The following is a 22,979-nucleotide window of genomic DNA, read 5'->3' as shown; positions in this document are numbered from 1 at the left end:
CATGGTTAACAAAGGGCCAGTATCGATTTTTTTTTTTAAAGTGTCCTTTGATTATTATCAGATCCAGAATATATATAAAAAATTTACACTTTAAGAAAGAGCCACATGATTGGTGAAAAATGGTTTACTTTTTCTTTCCCCTATTCTTCTATCAGTATTTGGCATCTAGATCTGAGATGAGGGAGTTAAATCCATGTTCTTTAGACTTTTGTCTTTGCTTCATCACAGTCACCAGACTGTCCTTGCTGTTCAAGCCGATCTCTTTCAGCATTTCCTCTGCCTCTTTACGTTTTTTTTTAGCCTTTCTTTTGTGGTTGTTCTTCTGTACTCTCATGGATGAAAGCGTTAAAGGGCGGCACCTCTTTAGCATCAATGGCTTTCTGCATTATTTCATGGACACATGGTTCATCTTCATAAGTGCAGCACAGTGCAGACACCATGACCAGATCCTTTTATAAAATTAAAAGCTTCACGTTTCTGCCCTTAAACCCTCCAAAAACGAGTTCACTTACATTGTAAGTGTCCCACTTTTTTAAAGATAAGGAGGGACGAGTGTGTATATATATATATATATATATATATATATATATATATAAGAGTATAGTGGTAATTCAAAGAGGAAACAAGTTTTTTTCCTTCACTATTCACAAATGGCTTTTTTTGTTTTAAGCATAAACCTCATTACATTATATTTTTATGAAGAAAGGACTTATTCTTATGCAATTTTGCTCATCAAATATATATATATATATATATATATATATATATATATATATATATATATATATATATATATATATATATATATATATATATATGTAGAGTTATATATAGCAGTGTGTTCCTATAACAAAAAGGTAGTGTATATGGAAATGTTTACTGACTTTTAGTCAATTTCCAAAAGATTTATTGATATTTTGTGAAGGGTCCATTAAGACTTAATTCCAATGTTGATGAGGCAAGGGCCCAGTTATTTGAAATGAGTCCTACTGCCTTTATTGATGGCAAGAAAATGACTAGTTAAATACTGTGGTTCTCATGTTTGTAGGTGATGGAAGAAACTCTGTCTCCCACCTGGTGTGAGTTACTGCTGTATGATCAGGTTCTGATGGAGGGCTGTAAGGAGGACTTTAGGGAAGATCCTCCTGTGGTCATCATTAATATCTATGACTATAACAAACTTGTGAGTGCTAGTGTTTCAATCAACTGTAAATGCTGCTCAAAAGTGCAAATATCCATGTGTGCTAAACATGAGTAGACTACATCAATGGTCCCAAACTGGTTTTGCTTCAAGACCCAGATTTTACATTGGACATCAAGTGTAATCAAATTTAACAAAATGTAAATGAGCTTAATTGAAATGAACTGCATAGGCTGAATAAGAAAATTGTCAATTTATAAAATGCATTAAAACAACAGAACATATGAAACAAACACTGGGTTAAATATTGAATTTGCATTAGTTTTATTACCAAGAAACAAGTGAATGCACAAGACTTAAAAGCCCATTTGTATTGATAACCTTACTATGCATGACTATATGTATAGATTATGTATATGTTTAATTGATTTATATGTAGTTTAATTGTATGTTATCACAGGGCAGTCCACAAGCCCTTGGCCGTGCATTTGGGAAGCCAGAGCTCAAGTTTGTGGAAGAACCATATAAAAAACCCCAGCTGCAGTTTTTTGAGATCACAAAAGGCAAGAGCAAAGCTGGTGAAATCCTGGCTGCTTTGGAGCTAATCGAATTGGATTACTCAAGCTTTGGAGAGGTGAGACCCCAGGCATTTTCCTTAATTTACTGCTGGAGTCAGTAAGGAAAGAATCTAGCTAAACTCACTCACATACACATGACTTAAGAGCGGTAATATGTCTTTTAGAGAACAGCTTTATCCATTTAAATTGATAGAAGAGGATTTGATGCTTCGCTTGATTAATATTTGTGATTTTTAGCCACATGTATGTGTATTGTCTTTATTTTACCTGACAGTAAATCTGCCTTTTTACGTGTCTTTCTAAATGTCATGTTTGTGTGTAATGAATCCATCCCAGCCAGCTGTACCTTTAGACGTTGACCCCAAGGAGCCACGATACCTTGAAGAAGAGCGCCGATACATCATTCCAGAAGGAGTTCGACCTGTGCTTAGAAAATACAGAATAGAGGTACGAGGACACACCTTTTAGAGAAACTAAGTCAAAATCTAGAGTGTTTAATGTAACTTTAACAGTTAAAGGGCTTGATTCCTCAAGGACAAATGGATTTTTACACAAACAGAGGTGTTAATCAAACCTCAAATAAGGGTTTAGAATAGCAGCACATTGTGACCTGTAGCACTTTTTGAGCTTCCCTGTTTGGTAATAGCCTACTGTGTTTCATCTCAAACCTTTAAATGGCAGGTGCTGTACTGGGGCCTAAGGGACCTGAAGAGGGTCAACCTGTTTGAAGTGGAGCGGCCTCAAGTGAAGATAGAGTGTGCGGGCCAAATGATAGAGTCGGAGGAAATTCAGAGCTACAAGTTGAACCCCAACTTCAGTGATGTGGTTAAACACTTTGATGTTGTAAGACTCCTTCTAAAAAGTAATATAATTATCTTAAGAGCATGCATCCCATACAAGCTTTGATCACACAGTCTATCTCAAATGCAAAGTCTGGTGAGATTCTGGCTGCTTTTGAGTTTATCGAATTGGATGTCTGATATCTTTTTTAGCATCATCACCCAGTGTTAGGTAAGTTAATCAAAAAAGTTATCTACTACAAATTATTTATTACTTCTCTAAAATACTTATTAGACTGCGCTACTTAATACTTCATGGGAAAAGTAATAAATTACTAATTACTTTACATTAAAGTTGCTGTCTAAAACACCTTTCACTAAAAAGTTTTTCTCCTCAACCAGTTCAAAATAATTTCTATTTTCCTCCTGCTACTTGTTAGAAACGCAAACAAATGTACACATCATTTTTTTTTTTTTATGTATTCTACATAAATAATATTATTTTAGAAAGATATGTAACACGGGGGCCTGGGTATCTCAGCGACTATTGATTCTGACTACCACTACCAAGAGTTTGAATCCAGGGCGTTCTGAGTGACCCAAGCTAGGTCGCCTAAGCAACCAAATTGGCCCAGTTGCTAGGGAGGGTAGAGTCACATGGGGTAACCTCCTCATGGTCACTATAATGTGTGGTTGCCTCCACACGCGCTACATCTCCACAGTAATGCGTTCAACAAGCCATGTTATAAGATGAGCGGTTTGACGGTCTCAGACGCGGAGGCAACTGAGACTCGTCCTCTGCCACCCGAATTGAGGGGAGTCACTACACCACCATGAGGACTTAGAGCACATTGGGAATTGGGTGTGCCAAACTAGGGAGAAAAAAGTGCAACACAAGTAATGTGCTTGAAGTAATTATCTTAAAATGTAATCTGATTACATAAATTTAAGATTGAATGCATTACACTACTTTTTGACTAAAAACCAATTAGATTACCAAATCGAATTACTTTGTAATCAGATTACACCCAACGCTGGTAAAAATTTGATTATTTGATAATTTAAAAAATATTTCTTATTTGTGAATCATTGTTGATTTATGCAACACCTTATGCTAGTGTATGCTAACACAAGAGGATGTGGTCTGAAATGATTTTTACAACTTACTGTATTTTACAAATTTTTAAGTCAACTTAAAGGGAAAGTTCACCCATAAATTTCAATTATCTCATCAATTACTCACCCTCATGCCAACCCAGATGTGTATGGCTTTCTTTCTTCTGCAGAACACAAATTAAGATTTTTAGAAGAATATCTCATATTGGTCCATACAATGGACTGAAGGTCCAAAAAGCACATAAAGACAGCATAAAATAACCTTATTTACTTTTGTAATACATATTCCTGGTCTTATTGTTAACAATGAATCAGTGCAAATTATTACAATATAAAATAATGTTTTATGAAAATGTGATTACTTGCTCCACCTCTTAATCCTTTTTGGATGACGTCACTAAGACCTCCTAATTTTCTGCCCCTCCTCTCCAACTAACTTGTTCCATACAGAACACTTTTTTTTTTTTTTGTCCAATCAACTTCCAATTGATAAAAAAAATTATTGTCCTACATTTTTACTAATTTCATTTGGTAATACATAACAATGTTACAAACAAAACAGGTCGGATGTATCCATTTCATGTTTACATTTAATATTTTACCAAGATTTGATTAGGATGAAACATCTACTTTATTTATGGTTGATGAATTTGTTTGAAATTGAGTTTAACTCATAATTGGACATTGTTCCTGTGTATCCAGGAGCTTCCGGAGCTTGTCTACCTGCATCCTCCTCTCACTATCTTTGTGATGGAGCAGAGGGCGTTTGGGAGACTGGTTTTGGTAGGAACTCACGTGGTCCAAAGCCTGGTGCAGTTTGGTCCCAGAGACCAAGAGGAGTGGAAGGACATAGAGGAGGAGCCAGAGGGTATGGAAGCATCTGTAGCTCGTATGTTTGTGGTCGAAAGGCCAAAATGAAAGCATATGTTGTACTGAATATTTTACATTCACAAGTGCACCAGCCTCTCATACTCTGCAAAATAGGACCAGACAAAACAGTTTTGCTTTGTTGCAAAGAGAAAAAGGTTTCTGTATTTCTACTAGTAGAGCATGTCTCCTGCAGTGCCAAAGTCATGTGTTTGATTCCTTGAGAATGCACATACTGACAAAAATTAATATTTCAGAAATAAAAAATAGAAAATTCAATTCTTGAAATCAGAAAATATATTTACATGATGCATACATGATCTGAATATGACCAATCCGATTAATATCGGAATATCATTGTGTATGAAAGTGCGGTCATTGACAGCTCTTGTAAACATTCGGATGGTCTACAATTTTTATTATGTTGTCATTTGAATCAGTCTAATTCAGGAATAAGTATTGTTTTAGTGTTTAGAGGGATAGTTCACCCAAAATGAAAACCTGTCCCCCTTGCTGTCTAAGATGTGTATGACTTTCTCTCTTCTGCTGAACACAAATGAGGGTTTTTAGAAGAATATATCACATCTGTTGGTCCATACAATGGAAGTGAATGGTGATAAGGCCTTTGAAGCTCCAAAAATGAGATAAAGTCACTATAAAATGAAATCCATAAGATTCCAGTGGTTTAATCCATGTCTTCTGAAGCGATCCAGAACAGACCAAAATACAACTCAGTTTTCACTGTGCATCATGTCATTTCATTCTCAAGGCATGATCATGATTTCAAGCTCGATTACATTTCCTAGAGCTGGATGCATGCACAGTGTTAAATGGCACTAGAGGAAGTGTAACAAGCTTGAAATCATGATCGCCAAGGATATTGCTGTCAAGATGTAGAGTGAAAATAGAAGTTGTATTTTGGTCTGTTCTCACCCAAAACCAACTGGTTCACTTCAGAAGACATGGATTAAACCCTTGGAATCTTATGGGTTACTTTTATGGTAACTTTATCTGCATTTTGGAGCTCTTGGAGTTCTGGTCACCATTCACTTGTATTGTATAGAACTACAGAGCTGAGAAATTCTTCTTAAAAATCTTTGTTTGTGTTCTGCAGAAGAAAGAAAGCTGTACACATCTGGGATGGCATGAGGGAGAGTAAATGATGAGAGAATTTTCATTTTTGGGTGAACTTTCCCTTTAATTGTGGCTAAATCTTCTCTTCTGATTTTAGAGAAAAAACCTCCCAAAAAGACTACTCCTCTAACCACGGTGATCACCATGGATTTGGGAGGACTTCCCTTGAAAGATACCAAAATTCCAATCAAGGCTCTTAACTTAATCACGGTAAGTGTCCCTTTTCATTTTCTTCAGTGTTCCATTTTCTGCTTCCAAAAGTGGTTTTAAAATGATATTCCATTCCATCCTCCACTAGTTTTCAGAGGTTTTCCTCAACACTTTTAATCACAAATGTTGCCATGTACAACTGCCATGTGGTCAGTGGGGTATCCAGGCTGGGTGTGATGACTTTGGGATATTTTAAAAAGCTCCTAATGAGCACTTAGCACACATGGTTTTAACAATCCGTGGTCTACAGTTATTAAATATGAAGCCCATTAAACCCATTAACCTGTTGATGACGATGTGAATCTGGTGGTTTGTTGAGTTTAGTGAAGTGTGCTCCTGTGGCAGTTTGAGCTCCTGCTGTTAGGTCACTCTGATTAATTGGGCAGCCACCGCAGAGCCAAGACCCCTGCTGGCATCCAAATGGGATGCTTTCAATCATGACTGTGTGTTTGTGTGTGAGAGTTTGGCTTTTTAAAATCTGCATTCTTGTTTTGAGTGGGCAAGTTTTATTTGTGACATAGATACACAGTGGAACTATGACTGTCCTTTCATCTAAAAGATGTTGAAAATGATATGTACATAATAAATAAGAGTTTAGATTAGCAGAAAAGAATATGCTTAAAAAGTAGTATTATGTCATAGCAAATTTTGTTTTAATTAACCAAGCCATTGACTTCACTTTTACCCTCTGTACACTTCACCATGATGACAATAGATCAAAACTGCGACTGTCAATGTAATAATCAGTAAATTTGCTGATTACACCGACTTGTACATTTTTCACAATGTTAGATTGTCTTTACTTCATAGATTGTAATACACAGTCCTGCAAATAATGATGAACAGACATTTATTTTTCTGATCTGATGTAATATTTAAAGTCAACTCACTTAATCTCTCAATGTCAGGCTCCACTAAAAAAGGTGACAAAAAATGAGGAGGAGTTAGAGGAGGAGGAGCCAGAAAAGGAGGAGCTTGATTGGTGGTCTAAATATTATGCATCTTTGTCTGAACTTGAAAAACAGGTGAGGAATAATTTTTCTTTACAGATTGCTGTAAACAAGGTTTGTTTTTATGGGGGTTTTTTCTCAACATGTAAAAATCTTGTTTGCTTCTCTTCTTCAGGAGGAGAAAGATGATGACATGGAAGATGCACATGATGGAGGTATTATAAATACATGCATGATTTAATTGTGACCAAAACCACACAAAGAATAATTCAGACTATAATGTTGATATAACTACACTCCTGTACTGTATATAAAGTGGCCCTAAAATGTATTTGAGTACCAAAGCCACATTTAAGAATGCATCAAATCAAGTGGCATTTATTTTAAAGAAAGATCACAAAAATACACCTTTCAAGCACACAATTTCACAAAAAGTATGATAGGTTTTAAATGGTAAATACAGAGTACATAAGAAGTATGATGGGCCCAATGTAATTGCAGAAGTGACTGAGAAAAGGTCTAGCATATTTTGTTTGGAGCTGAAACGTTGGTTACCTAATGCATGCAATGACATTCTTATATTGTCCAAAAATTTGGGGGACATTGTATGTGAAGTGCTTAGTTTGCTGGGTTGAATGTCTGACACAAGAGCTGTTCGATCACATCACTTAATGTGACATTTTACAGATGGAGGGCCCCTGACCATGTCGGCCATAGAGGCAGAGGAGGATGAGACTGCGATTGAAATAGAGTCTCCTGCTCCAAAGAGGAAGACGATTGCCACCTTAAAGGTTTGCAATAGTCTTCAGATTTCTATTTGGTACAATTTCAACATAGCCTGTACAGTACTGTATATATCATATATTATAAAGGTAGTTTTAAGGCATTGTAATGCACTTATAATCAGTTGCATGCTCTCGAAAATAATAGCAACCACAGTTATAATGCCTTACAAGACTTGGTGTCTTCCTGGTTGTACTTTCAAAACCAACTATCATATGATAAGTAACATGCTATAATGTGTTATAAAGCGGTATGTAAGGTATAACCATGAATATGCTTTGGATAAAAGCGTCTGCCAAATGCATAAATGAATAGGTAAGTCTAGAGGACCGCAACAGTGGCTGCCCACTTTTCAGCCGTCTGGGTTCCAGAAGTATTTTTCCCATTTTTATTCCCATAGGCTTTTCATAAAATCCTCCATAAAAGAGTTAAAAGAACCAAAGCATCCAGAACCGAGGTGAATCACAACATTACAATCTTTGTTTAGAGGCAAAAAAATATTTGAAAATCAGACAAAAAGACCGACATGGTTGGGTCATTCAAAGTGTCATTGGTGGGTGGTCACACCTAGGCTCGTTTCAGGCTAGGTTGGCCATGGATATCTGATTGGTGAAGCTTTCTATATTACCATGAGTAATGTAGTTGTTTACCAGAAATTCTGCTATCAAACATGAAAAAACAGTCGGATGGTATCAACGGAAGCATTTACCATTGATGAACAACCTCAGAGCTCACGCTAGGTCTGTACTTATAAGAATAATTCTTAAGTTATCATTTAAAAATCAGTGTGTCATTATAAAAAAATTATGGGATTTTTACTTCCGGAACCAGACTGTTGCTCCCTACACACTCAAAAGAAATTGTAAGCCTATAAATATAATTGAGTGTGTGTGTGTGTGTGTGTTTGTTTAAGATTTACACGTTTCAATTTCATAACAAATTTCCATAAAATCTTCAACAAAATAAAAATAAAAATGTATAACCATGAAAATCACATTTTAGGCCTATTATTAATATTTACACATTTTAATTTCATGACAAATTTCCATTAAATTGAATTGTCTAATCTTCAACTAAATTAAAATAATATAACATTTTATAACATGAATATGTAAGTCTATTACATGTAAAAATATACACTCACCTAAAGGATTATTAGGAACACCTGTTCAGTTTCTCATTAATGCAATTATCTAATCAACCAATCACATGGCAGTTGCTTCAATGCATTTAGGGGTGTGGTCCTGGTCAAGACAATCTCCTGAACTCCAAACTGAATGTCAGAATGGGAAAGAAAGGTGATTTACGCAATTTTGAGCGTGGCATGGTTGTTGGTGCCAGACGGGCCGGTCTGAGTATTTCACAATCTGCTCAGTTACTGGGATTTTCACACACAACCATTTCTAGGGTTTACAAAGAATGGTGTGAAAAGGGAAAAACATCCAGTATCGCGGCAGTCCTGTGGGCTGAAAATGCCTTGTTGATGCTAGAGGTCAGAGGAGAATGGGCCGACTGATTCAAGCTGATAGAAGAGCAACTTTGCCTGAAATAACCACTCGTTACAACCGAGGTATGCAGCAAAGCATTTGTGAAGCCACAACACGCACAACCTTGAGGCGGATGGGCTACAACAGCAGAAGACCCCACCGGGTACCACTCATCTCCACTACAAATAGGAAAAAGAGGCTACAATTTGCAGAGCTCACCAAATTGGACAGTTGAAGACTGGAAAAATGTTGCCTGGTCTGATGAGTCTCGATTTCTGTTGAGACATTCAGATGGTAGAGTCAGAATTTGGCGTAAACAGAATGAGAACATGGATCCATCATGCCTTGTTACCACTGTGCAGGCTGGTGGTGGTGGTGCAATGGTGTGGGGGATGTTTTCTTGGCACACTTTAGGCCCCTTAGTGCCAATTGGGCATCGTTTAAATGCCACAGCCTACCTGAGCATTGTTTCTGACCATGTCCATCCCTTTATGGCCACCATGTACCCATCCTCTGATGGCTACTTCCAGCAGGATAATGCACCATGTCACAAAGCTCGAATCATTTCAAATTGGTTTCTTGAACATGACAATGAGTTCACTGTACTAAAATGGCCCCCACAGTCACCAGATCTCAACCCAATAGAGCATCTTTGGGATGTGGTGGAACGGGAGCTTCGTGCCCTGGATGTGCATCCCACAAAATCTCCATCAACTGCAAGATGCTATCCTATCAATATGGGCCAACATTTCTAAAGAATGCTTTCATCACCTTGTTGAATCAATGCCACATAGAATTAAGGCAGTTCTGAAGGCGAAAGGGGGTCAAACACAGTATTAGTATGTTGTTCCTAATAATCCTTTAGGTGAGTGTATATTTAGGCTTATTTTTAAGATTTCTGCATTTTAATTTCATAACAAAATTCCATCAAATTGACTAAATGAAATTAATAATGTTATGAAATTCAAATTCGTAAACGTCAAAATATTTTTTGAGTGTGTGTGGTGTGTTGTGTTATATGTTATTATTTAAAGGGGTCATGACATGAGAAACCAAATTTGCCTTGATCTTTTGGTATATAAGAGGTCTTTGTATCATTAAAACGTCCTGCAAGTTTAATATTTTAAGACGTCCTCCCCATTCTAAACGAATCATTTATTTAATCAAGCTCAAAATACAGCTCGTTCTGGATTCATGGTTAGAAGTGACGTGACGGTTAGAAGTGACGTACCAGCGTTTGCATATGACCGCCTCCAGCACAAGATAACTACGCTTTAAGCGCAAGACAACTCACGCTCATTTCAGTATCGCCGTCCGCCTCACAAGTGTTCAGTCGATGGACAGCGAGCTCTGACAGAGACTACTTGTGCACAGGAAAATTACGATTCCACACAGATGTGCTGTTCCTGGCTGTGGTCAAACAAAACCTCTGAATAAGCTGCCGAAAGATCCAGACGTCAGGGAAAAATGGATGCAGTTTATTTTTTGCGGACGTCCCAGTCACGGCAGTGTTAACTTAAGCGTTTGTTCTGTACATTTTAAGGATGACTGTTTTGAGAACAAATCTCAATATGATGCTGGCTTTGCCAGAAAACTGTTGCTCAAAGATAAGTCCATGCCGACTATTCTGGGAACAACGACGACGCAAACTGTAAGTAATCTATTTTAAACTTTAAACTACTTTTTAAAGCGCAATTTCATTCATTATGAATAATCACAGTGTTTTTACTTGGTTTACTTGCATATTGTTCTGGCTGGGGGCGTCAATAATTGATACATAGGCACTGACGTTAGCCAATCATAACAGTGGGCGTTAACACTGAAGTCTTAAATGGAAAACGCCCCCAAAACAGACTGTTTGAATCAGAGGATGAGAAACAGGGTGGGAAAAGGTCATAAATCACTAGATTTTAAAAGTTTTTCTTAAAAAAAAATATATTAATACTATAATTGCACCTAAGGGAACATAATAATACAATAAAAAAACCCATGTCATGACCCCTTTAATGTGTTATATTATGTTTTGTTATGTTTTTTTTTTTGTTTTTGTTATGTTTTTAGTTTTTGTTTTGTTTTTGTTATGTTTTATGTTATGTTATGATATTTGATTTTTTTTGTAATAATTTATTTTGTAAAAAGTTTTGATGTTTTTATATTTTTTATTTTCTATAAACCTGCTTTGGAAGTATATGTATTATAAAAAGCGCTATACAAATAAATTCAATTATTATGTTATATTATATTATATTATATTATATTATATTATATTATATTATATTATATTATATTATATTAAACAGGCTTTAAAGCTGAAGTATGTCACTTCTGTGCCACTGGCCACTTTAAAGGGTAACTAAACCCTAAACCAACTTTTTTTAGTTAATGATCTGTAAGCATGGGGCTTTATTAGTACTGGTCATTGATTCATGTAATTTTTTTGACATTTGTGTATAAAGTGTTTTAATTCTACAATATATGGTGTAAAAACGTCTGAGTGCTGCCCTCTTCAGGTTGAACGGTGGCTACTGCAGTTGAATTTTCCTATTGGCTGTTGCGGTACTTCATGACGTAAGCGGTGACAGCTGACATAAGCAGGTTCCAGCTCACCACGCCAGATTCATGTACATGTCGTCTTGCGACCGTGTGAGGAATAATAATAACATAGAGTCTGACAGCAGCTGTCAATTAATCCGTCACTACGAGTCTCAGGTGCCCCCGCTCAGCCCCGCACTCGGTTCCTCGTTCCCTCTATTCCCGCCGGAGTCTGTCCACTTTTCCAGCATTTTCAAATATTTCTAGTGGGTGGAGTCAGACTCTGAGCAGGTGTTTAGTTACCCTTTAAAAGCTTTCTGAATACGCCCCACGTGTTCTGTTGTTCAAACAGTCAGATAGTCCCCTCCCTCAACTCATGCCATTGGTTGAATAACATTGTTGGGTGTGGTCTAAGCGGGTCGCTCATAACAAACACACACATTTTTAGTAGTTCTAAAGGTAGAACTGTGTGTTCTCTTTTTCCATCCTTCTCATTTTGTTTATACATTTCCCTAGCTTTACAAGTCTGAGCTTGAAAATGAATTCAGTCAGTTCATGGATTGGTTGCACATATTTCCTGTGTACAAAGGCAAATCCAGCCTGGAGGATGAAGAGGAAGATGAAAGTACGAGATATATGGGGAAATATAAGGTGAGATAAGCGATTTGGAATGGCAGTGTGACGGCATACATGAATAAGGTGGAGAATTAGAGTGTAACGCAGAGTTGTGCTACATTGCAGGGATCGTTTCTAATATACCCAATTGCTCCTGAAGATGAGGATGCAGACTGTCAGATCACTAATGGACTTCCCAAAAATACACCCATCAAAGTCCTTGTGAGGGTGTATGTAGTAAAAGTGGGTATGAATTATTCTTAATCATTCTTATTATCATCACATACTATATTAATATAATATATACCTTTATAATTATACTATACAAGATATATATTTCTATATATTTTAATATTTCTTTCATTATGATTGCCAATTGACAAAATGTGTACATGGGTAGAAAATGTATATAATTGTAAAAAGGAAAGTGTAGATGGAGTCAATTATGTCTCCACACTTTTGCCAACACATTAAATGGCCTCATTTATATTTTCTGTCTATCAATTATTTATTTATTTTCGTAAATACTGTCTTCTTTGTGTTGTTCAAGGCAACCAACCTAGCACCCACAGACCCTAATGGAAAGGCAGACCCCTATGTTGTGGTGAAAGTTGGCCATCAGCAAATGGACAGCAAAGAACGCTACATTCCCAAACAACTCAACCCAGTGTTTGGAGAGTGAGTAAAGTTGTAATGGGGATTGTTCAGATAAAGACAAGAGACAGTAAAATGAATGGAAGAAATCACAGACCCACCGAATGGCACTTTTCCACTGCACGTTACGGTTTGACTCGACTCGCTTTACTTTTCTGAGCTTGCATTTCCACTGCTGTTTAGTGCCTCCTCAACGTGGGTGGGATAATTGGCTGATCATCATAGTTATGCCGCCTCTACTGCCGTGACATTATCTTAAACGCGATACAAAACAATAAACAATAACATGACCGCTAGATGTTAGCTACTAGCTCATTGTGCTGCATAAAGCAGTTGTTGCATGGTGATTTTACACAAGTGTAACAGTTAAATTAGTTCGACCAAATGGATTAGCATCCATTTGGTCGAACCACTTCCACTTTTCCTTGATGGTTCTGTAGCCACTTTTAAGGTTTTTAACTTTCCCTACACTGTTGGTAGGACCGGTGGTAGCCGAGTGCGGCCAACAGCTGAGACACTTCTCGAAACACTTTTTAATTTCGCATCATTTCTTACGTCGTTAATGAGAGGAACGTCTGCACCTCGTTTATGGACCATGGCGTGGTTTTGCACACAGCCATTTCTTTTTACAATTCGAAAATTTGCGTGAACAAATGATTCTGCTATCGCTGTAACTAACTTTAAAAATAGCATGTTGATGTCCCGTGTCGCAAATCCAGTGATGCTGGTAGTGACGATTCTCTCTGATCAATCAGTCATTCAATCTGCAGGGTTTTGACGTCACATTTAGTGTCGGCTCGGCTCGCTTGGAACCTCGACCGAGGTGATACTAAAAAAGTACCAGGTTCTACCCACAGTGGAAAACCCCAAAAAACGAGCAGAGTCGAGTCGAGTTGTACTGTGCAGTGTAAAAGGCCCATTTTTGATATCGACAGGGCTTGGTTTTTCTTTTTTTTTTTTTATGTACCGCAAATCTATTTGAAAAGTGTGATCTGAAATGTACAGCTTCCAGAATACATCTACAAACAACTGCATTGTTTATTTGACTGACAGCTTGCTTTATGTGCACTCTGGTCTCCCCACAGAGTGTTTGAGCTGACTGTATCCTTCCCTCTGGAGACAGAGCTCACACTGTATGTGTTTGATCATGACCTGGTGGGCTCTGATGACTTGATTGGAGAGACCCGCGTGGACCTGGAGAACCGTTTCTACAGCCGCCACCGCGCCGGGTGTGGCCTGGCCCTTCATTATGACAAGTGGGTAACGGTATTAGCCTGTGGTGATGGCAATTATGATGATGGTTATGATGATTTATTCTCATTGTCATTTGCACTACTGTCACCATCATCATAATTTCTGACACCTAACCCACTGCTTTCATGCTAAATTTATGAGAGATCTCATTTGATCATTTGCAGCAATAAGAGACAAAACAGCCTGATTATCATTTGACTTCTACAGGGTAAATCAGATTAAGCTGTCTTGTGATTTCAGGGATGGCTATAATAAATGGAGAGATGCCAAGAAACCCACTGCAATTTTATTGGAGCTCTGCCGTAAAAATGGGATTCCTTCTCCAGAGTATCGGGAGTCTGAAATTAAAGTTCTCAACAGGATCTTCAAAATTCCCAATGAAGCTTTTCCAGAAGGTAGAAGTACTATTTTAGTACTTATATAGCAAAATTTGGACTGATAAAATACAGTACAAAATATATAAAGACACAGTTTACACCTGTTATTAACCTTTCTATTCTGATCAAGTACAGATTCACTACTGTAAAAATCTAGCTGAAACATGAAGAAAATATGAGAATGTGTCCTGTATTGAGGGCAGATTGCTGCCATCTGGTGAAAAAAGAAAAATAACATGACTTGAAAATCATGATGACAATAATAGCCAGTAGATGGCTGCAGTGTTCTCTGCAACTACCTACTATGTAGTAATTCTACATTTTATCAAGTTACTTTGTTCAACTTTTGGCGAGAACCGGCTTGCACACTGCATGTTTTAAAGTCTTACCACTTTATTTCTGTGTGTGTTTTTTCTGCATTGTGGCTTATTTATATATTGTATCTGACAGATTAAAAAAATTGCTCTCTTTATTAGTCTTTCCCATTCATTTCCTATTTGAACCACAATTTTTTTTTTACGACAATAGTCCACATTTTGTTGTGTGTTTAGATGGCTAGTGGGGGAAAAGTCACACAGTCTTGTACCGCTCAGATAAACTAAACTATTTTTATTACATCTGAAAATTGAATTTCTGTCAAAATGACCAAACAGAATAGGAAGGTTAAGATGTGTCTTGGTTGACAACATACAGTACATCAATCACCATGTCAGTCTGCTATTGCCCGATAGTAAACCGAAAATAAATCACGCAACCTGCAAAGTTGAAAACTCTTGATTTAGCGCATTGGTTGATTGACAGGTGAGTAGGAGGTGCTTTACTGCTGTCCGGGACGCATCAGGATGGATTAGGGTTTACACCGCAAATGTGATGTGGTCACATGCGTTTTTGACTACCTCTGTATGAGGTTTTTATATCCGATCACAAAATGTTTTGCACTGCATTTACACATGTGACCACTTGTGATTGGATCACCCAAAACACATCTTAATATCAGGTGTATATTGGGTAAAAAAAAAAATTTTTTTATGTCTTTTAGTTTTATGGAGTTTTTAGTTTTTTCAGCTGGACAGACAGAGAGACATGCTGGCCAATAAGCTAAAAACCAGCTTAGCCAGGATGGAAGAACATCAAGACCAGCATAAACCAGCCAAGACCTGCAAACCACCTTAAGCTAGTTTAAGCTGTTTTTTTTTTTTTCCAGCATTGATGACACACTAATTGCTTTAAGCTTTTACTATCTGTCTATTAATATGATACTTTGGTGTTGCAGAGTTGCTTAAGAAGAATAAGAAGACAGAGGACGACTATGCAGAGCTGGATGAGCACAAAGCTCTGAGTGTTCTCCAGAGTTGGGGGGAGATGAGGGAGTTTTGTGAAGGAGCATATCCTCTGGTACTCGAACATGTGGAGGTCCGCTCACTGCTTAATACGGAGAAACCAGGCCTTCCTCAGGTCAGACTCCAGTGCTCACTCAGCAACTGTTTAGCATGCTCAAGTCAAGCCCCTTGTCTTCTATCTGCAATCTTTTTTAGATCCTCTCATGTCTTTGTCTTGACCTTGACAGGGCTACGTTCACATGTGGATTGACATGTTCCCTGTGGATGTACCTCCACCAGCACCTATTAATATCAAGCCTAGACTTCCAGAGAGGTAATCAAGAGACCGAAATATAATGACAATCATTAAATGATATTAAACTGAAACGATATACAGTATAGTGTCCATTTTAAAATGTCATGTTCAAAAGACACAATGCCACCTAACATTAAATATAGAGAATAAAAGTTCCCCCCACATCCATGTTCTCTTTCAGCTCTAACGGACATCTTGCTGATTTACTATATTTACTTATTGAGAGAATTTCTCGCACTGTGTTTTTTAGTTATGAGCTGCGTTTGATCATCTGGAACACTGATGATGTCGTACTGGATGATGTCAATCCATTTACTGGAGAACCATCAAGTGATATTTACGTTAAAGGGTCAGAATACACATGAGAAATTAAATAGCCAAGATATTACATATATGTGTGTGTTTGTGTTATAAATGTATATGTATGTTTATATGCACCAGCTGGATTAAAGGTCTGGATGGTGAGAAACAGGAGACAGACGTGCACTTTAATTCCCTAACCGGAGAGGGCAACTTCAACTGGCGCTTTGTTTTCCACTTTGACTATCTGCCCACGGAGAAAGAGATCATCTATAAGAAGAAGGAGTCCCTGTTTGCCATTGAGGAGACTGAGTTTCGCCAGCCAGCCGTTCTGGTACTGCAGGTCTGGGATTATGACCGCATCGGCTCCAATGATTTCTTGGGTTAGTGTTTTTTTTTACTGGTCAAGGGTCAAGGGTTTATTCTAAATCCAGCCAAGGTTCCTCTTCATTTGAGGATTAGCATAATATCAGAGAACCTAAAAAATGTGCTTCATATGGTAACATCTAAATCAGCTGGTTTTATTGAAGGCAATAATATTTATTATACAACAGTTAGCTGTGACCCTCTAATCTGAATGGACAAATATATAAAGTCCTCTTTATTCTGCAATGAATTTATCAAAGCATTTGCCTGGATTTTTTTCCTGTTCCTAGCCCACATACATGTTTTCTGTATTTACTGGCACACTTCCCTCTTTCAAGGCTAGCAAACTCGTAAAATGTCACTTCCATGAAGCGATGAGTGATGCTTTTCATGTGGAGTTCAAAGCGGAACATCTTAATTCTAGGGATAGTAACTTCTGATTCCTCTTCCTGTTCCTTAACAGTTATAGTAATGATTTTTTTTTATACTTTTGAGGAAAAAATATTTTGAAATGATGAATGCAATTCAGATTGGATTTACTACCATTAGAAGTAATTCATTAGGGAATCAGACTACACTGATCTGTATGTTTCACGATGTAGATTCAAATGAACTTGCTCAATAGAGTCATTCATTGGACTAAACTCTGGTTTTGTGATGTAGATTCAAAAGAATCGCCTCATAAGTGTCACTTGTTCAGGAATCGGACTACACTGATCGCACTGTAGATTCAAATGAACTTGCTCAATTGAGTCATTAGTTCCGGAAATGGACTTCACTGGTCATGCTTTATGTTTCACGCTGTAGATTTAAAAGAATTTGATTAAAAACTCTGGAGATTCAAAAGAACTTTATTTAAAATAACCTTCTCAACAGAGTCATTCATTCAGAAATCAGACTACACTGGTCGTGGTTTGTTTCACACTTTAGATTTAAATGAACAGACTCAATAGAGTAATTCATTCAGGAATCTGACAACACTGATCACAATGTACAATATTTTTTGCATTGTAGATTCAATAGTTTTTTGCTCAATAGAGTCAGCCATTCTGGAATCAGACAACACTGATTTCGCAGTGTGTTTGGCACTGTAGATTTAAAATAATCTGCTTAATAGAGTCATTCATATGGGTATCAGACTACACTGGTTGTGCTTAATTTTCGCCATATACATTCAAAAGAACCAGCTCATAAGAGTAATTTATTCAGGAATTGGACTACACTGGTCGCACTGCTGATTTAATAGTGGTTTTGCAGTGTTGTGGAACGGTAGCAGGAAATACTGTCAGAGGAATTTAGCATGGTTTTTCGTCCGGATCTGCGAAAGAATGCACATTGGAGAACCATTAATGTAAACGAAAGACATAAAAATCTTTTGTCTCTGGTATTTAAAATAAGAACCAGTACTCGTTTCCCAATCCTATGCATTACAGGTTTTTAACATCTTTCTTTTCGATTCTTGACATCTCTCTGTAGGTTCAATAGAGTTGCGTCTCAATGATATGGTTCGTTCAGCAAAGACATCAGGGCAATGCTGTGTAAAGATGGCCAAAGACAAGGCTGGCCCTCGCTTCTCCATCTTCCGCAGCAAGAGGATGAGGGGCTGGTGGCCGCTCATTAAACTCAAGAGCCAGGAGGACATTGAGAGAGAGGAGAGAGAGGCAGAACAAGAGAAGAAAAACAAGAAGAAGAAGAAAAAGAAATCAAGCAAGCGTAGCCAGATGAAACCAGAAGATCTGCAATTTGTAGACAGTAGTGGGAACACCTTCCTCTTAATGGTAAATGTAAATCTACAGTGCACTAACACAGAGTAAAACCTGTGTGGCTACATACATGTTTTAATTTTAACTGTAGACTCTTACTCTTTGTTCATTTGTGTGGTTTTATAGGGGAAAGTAGAGGCCGAGTTCCACCTAGTGACAGCTGAGGAAGCTGAGAAGAACCCTGTGGGTATAGCACGCAAGGAACCTGAACCACTGGACAAACCAAAGTAAGTGACTCACAGTCTGTGTGCTTTCATATCAGTTTTGTCTTCATCTTTAAACTGCAACCCTTTGATGCATCAGTTAATTAAATCACAAAGGAAATTTGTTTTGTTTATTTTACTTAAAATGTAAAAAGACAAGATATATCTCCACTGGGATCAGGCTGCGCCTGTTTCTCTCTATTTTTCTCCCCACAGAGTGAATATTTTTCGTCTGGGGCCAAATGTATTTGCGTCGGGGAAGGTGTTCTTTCCCCCTAAAAGGGGTCGTGGGAACCTTGGGCACATAGCCCGGTCGGGGTCTCAAGGCCACGTGAGAGTATTCCGGAAGGAACTCCAGGCAGGTGTCGCTGACAGAGAACACGTGCATGTCCCATCCCTCTTGATGGACATGAGCGCAGTCAGGAGGACAGACTTCAATGAGATCGCCTTTAGCTCAACTGAGTCTAGGGGCTCAAATGGGGCTCTCCGCAGGCCCAGCAGGACCACGGAGAGATCCTACGAGGGAAAGAGGCACGGCCTAGGAGGATTCAACCTAGAATCACCAAGTTGTTGAGATAGTTGAGGATGCGGATGCCCACTACCCTTAGTGGGGCAAGGGCTGCATCTGCAACTTTCGTAAAGATGCAAGGGACAGGGACACACCGAAGGAGAGGACCTTGTACTGATATGCCCGGCCCTTGAAAGCAAACCGCAGGAAGGGTCTGTGCCGAGGTAAAACCGAGACATGGAAGTACACGTGATAGCTTGATAGACGGCACACACACGCCTGGTCGTGGGCGTGTGTGTGCCGTGGCCGGGTGCACGAAGGCGGAGGGCCCGCGTTCGTAGCGCTCTGAGTTTTCGTGTCTGGCTGTCATGACCCAGGGATTGAGGAAACCACCCTTTTTTTGAAAATGTGGGTACCGCAGCCCCTTGGGTGTGTGGCGAAAACAAAAGGAAACACCCTCCACCGGGGGATGGAGTGGTCTTGATACCAGCTCTGGGGTTCCAACGGGCCTCTTCCTCCCTGGTTCGTCCATCTCAGGGGTGCTTGGGGCCTTCCTGGGGCTCTTGAGATGCCCCTGAGACAGGCGAGATCAGGTGAGATCAGTCACCGAGCGCAGTTCCTGCATCACTTAGGGGTCAGGACTACCCTCGTGCAGCTCTTTCAATGCCTTGGTCTGGTGTACTTGCAGGAGTGCCATGGCTTGCAGGGCAGAGGTGGCCTGACCTGCGGCACTGTAAGCTTTGGCCACCAGAGACGACGTAGTCTTACAGGCCCTGGATGGGAGTCTCGGGTGATTCGCCAGGTGGAGCTGTTTTGCGGGCACAAGTTCACCGAAACCGCCTTATCCACCTGAGAAATCTCTGTATCCCCTGGCTGCCCCACCGTCGAGTGTAATGAAAGTGGACGAACCCAGAAGTCGGGTCCCTGCCATAAAAGGTGTCCGCTATGACTTTGTGAATTCTTCGTGCACCTTCGGGAAGAAAGACTGTGAGCAGCGCTCCGAACCCAGGAACCAATCATCAAGCTACGAGGGTGAAGGGTTCCACTCCAGCCCAACACTCGTGGCAGCCCTGGCAAGCATGGCGGTCAGCTCTGCGTCAGACTCAGACTGGTGACCACACCGAAGGTGGAAGCCCAGTTGAGTCCTCAGCATCCTACTGCGCCAACACGCCCTCCGATGCTGCGATCGAGAGCTCATCCTGCTCACGAGCTCCGATAGAGGCATTAAACTTGCCCTGAGGCGAGCTGCCTGTCTTATCCCAGAACTCGACCGGGGAAAATGAGTGTACTGGGGAATGGGAGGTCCGTGGGGGATTTCCCAGCAGAAGCACTCCCATTGGGTTCCCCAAATCACCCCTAGCGCTAATCGACCTGGCCTCATATCTGTAGGTAGAAGGCCCGGGGCAGGGAGCGGCTGGAGTGGCTTTCCCCCGGAAGAAGGAATGCCTTGACCACAACGTTGCCATGGTCATGTTCTTGCAGTGAGAACAGGAACCATTCACGAACGCTTGACTATAGCCCAGACATGTGAGACAGTGCTCATGGCTATCAGAGGCGGAGCGATAGCGACCGCATCCAGGAACTACACACAGATGGAAAGGCATCTTTAAATAGACGATCTCCGTCAGTGTGCACTCTTTTAGAAGGAAATATTCTCTTTTCTGCAAGAATATATACTATTTCAGATGTCGAAGCGCCCAGGGGCGTACTCTGCATCAATCGCGCAGAGGGGTAGAAAACCGCTGAAATGCACCGTATATCCAACAGCATACGCTTCTCGTTGTCAGGTGAATGGAACGGCAGTGAAACACCACTCGGCTCCTAAGAACAAATCTGAATGAGTGGTTGCGAGCCAGTTCCTTTTATACCCGTATGTCCGGGAAGTGGTATGCAAATTCCACTCGCCATTTCCCACTGGCCTTTTCTCAAAGATCAGAGGTGTTTATGGCTCCCAAGAGCTACCCCTAGTGTCACTATATCGACACAATGTCAAGTAAGTGAACTCTTAGGGAATTCTTTTTTTTTTTTTGTGCAGTGTTTGATTGACAGGTAAGAATGGAATCATGAATTTCATGCATATAATGATGAGTAAAAATTACAGATAGTCACTCATGGTGGTTTCAATGTAACATCACACCTAGAATGATGCAAAATGTTTTTAAAGATCTGCCCACTGCAGTGGACACCATGTTTCAAAGGGTTAATTGTGCACTAAAACACTTGCTTCAGAACACTATGTCCTACATATCTGTGTCTTTGTCTTCTTTAGCCGTCCCAAGACATCCTTCAACTGGTTTGTGAACCCCATGAAGACCTTTGTGTTTTTCATATGGAAGAAATACAAGAAGTACATAATTGCTTTGATCATTCTGGTTCTTCTGGGAGTCTTCCTCTTCCTCATCCTCTACACCTTGCCTTCACAAATCAGCCAACTTATTGTCAATGGATGAGGAGATGGTAATGCAGATAAATGCTGACAAAAATGCCCTTCAAGGGATAGTTCACCCAAAAATTTAAATTCTCTCATCATATGCCATCTCTCACCCTTATGCCATCCAGAGAAATCCTAAAGATTTTTAGAGGAATATCTCAGGTCTGTAGGTCCATGAAATGCAAAATAACAGGGTCCAAAACCTTTAAGCTAAAAAAAGCACATAAAGGCAGCTTAAAAGGAATCCATATGACCCAAGTGGTTAAAGCTATATTCAGAAGTGATATGATATAGATGTGTGAGAAACAAATCAATATTTAAGAAGTTTTTTTACTATAAATCTCCACTTTCAAACAGCCCACCTAAGCGTACTTCTCTATTAAGAGTTCTTTTTGCTGATTTGCATTCTTTGTGCATACCGCCACCTACTGGGCAGGGAGGAGCATTTACAGTTAAAAATGACAGAAATATTGATGTTTCTCAACCACACCTGACATATTTGCTTATGAAAACATGTCTTTAACAGCTGGAGTCATATGGATTACTTTTATGATGCCTTTATGTGCTTTTTGGAGCTCTAAAAAAAAACACTTAATCAACATTTATTTTCATCAAGAGACTACACATGTGAATTTTGTATATATTTTTTGCTTGATAGCTGACAATTAGCATGTGGTACTAACCTAAAAAAAAAAATTCCTTAAGGATGAGTAAATGATGACCAAATTTATATTTTTGGGTGACCCAATGGAATTGAATGGAAAATACATAATAATAACTTAATTATAACATAATAATAAGACTTAAAGTATACAAGTAATTGTCTGACAACAAATTCAATGATGTAATATGATCATGTAATTCCCAATCATGCTGCTGATTTTTATTATATTCATTTTGATATAGTTTTTAACATTTTCTGGGATTGTATTGTTAACTGGAATATAGTCATTCTGTTGTAGATATTAAAGATTGTTTAGGAAAACCTTGTCAGTTGTTTTTATAAAATGATCTTGCATTGTAAGGCACAACTTTTCATGTATACCGACTTTCCATAAAATAAATTTGCACAACAAAGTAATTTTACTGGAGAACTTATGGAGCCAAAAATATTGCTGTATCTAATAATAATAATAATAATAATAATAATAATAATAATAAAAAAGTGCTCTTTGATTTACTTACTGATATGTTTGAAAGTCCAGATTTATCAGTCCTGGGCACACATATGATTAATGAAATGAGATCCAGCTAGGAGAAAGTACACCCTACTGATTCCATGAGAATGATGCTCGA

At 38.8% G+C, this 22,979-nt stretch overlaps 1 protein-coding gene across 2 annotated transcripts in view; it reads left to right on the top strand.

Moving 5' to 3' along the window:
- Positions 1-22,686, top strand: part of fer1l4 (fer-1 like family member 4) — a 45,893-nt gene extending 23,207 nt beyond the window's left edge. For both annotated transcript variants that reach the window (XM_052102086.1, XM_052102085.1), the window contains exons 26-46: positions 1,049-1,183; positions 1,602-1,775; positions 2,056-2,166; positions 2,401-2,562; positions 4,317-4,482; positions 5,713-5,825; positions 6,734-6,850; positions 6,951-6,990; positions 7,463-7,566; positions 12,094-12,228; positions 12,319-12,435; positions 12,743-12,870; positions 13,932-14,102; positions 14,341-14,495; positions 15,751-15,932; positions 16,045-16,130; positions 16,363-16,461; positions 16,554-16,795; positions 18,255-18,556; positions 18,668-18,768; positions 21,522-22,686. In XM_052102086.1, coding sequence (XP_051958046.1) covers positions 1,049-1,183; positions 1,602-1,775; positions 2,056-2,166; positions 2,401-2,562; positions 4,317-4,482; positions 5,713-5,825; positions 6,734-6,850; positions 6,951-6,990; positions 7,463-7,566; positions 12,094-12,228; positions 12,319-12,435; positions 12,743-12,870; positions 13,932-14,102; positions 14,341-14,495; positions 15,751-15,932; positions 16,045-16,130; positions 16,363-16,461; positions 16,554-16,795; positions 18,255-18,556; positions 18,668-18,768; positions 21,522-21,702 — 3,021 coding nt within the window. In that variant the 3' untranslated portion in view covers positions 21,703-22,686. The remainder of the gene's footprint in view (positions 1-1,048; positions 1,184-1,601; positions 1,776-2,055; positions 2,167-2,400; positions 2,563-4,316; positions 4,483-5,712; positions 5,826-6,733; positions 6,851-6,950; positions 6,991-7,462; positions 7,567-12,093; positions 12,229-12,318; positions 12,436-12,742; positions 12,871-13,931; positions 14,103-14,340; positions 14,496-15,750; positions 15,933-16,044; positions 16,131-16,362; positions 16,462-16,553; positions 16,796-18,254; positions 18,557-18,667; positions 18,769-21,521) is intronic.
- Positions 22,687-22,979: the final 293 nt, after the last annotated feature.

The sequence above is a fragment of the Xyrauchen texanus genome, chromosome 32, assembly GCF_025860055.1.
Source record: "Xyrauchen texanus isolate HMW12.3.18 chromosome 32, RBS_HiC_50CHRs, whole genome shotgun sequence".
NCBI classification, from domain to species: Eukaryota; Metazoa; Chordata; class Actinopteri; order Cypriniformes; family Catostomidae; genus Xyrauchen; species Xyrauchen texanus.
Note: the sequence above shows the minus strand (reverse complement) of the source record. Positions and strands in the feature narration are given on the sequence as shown.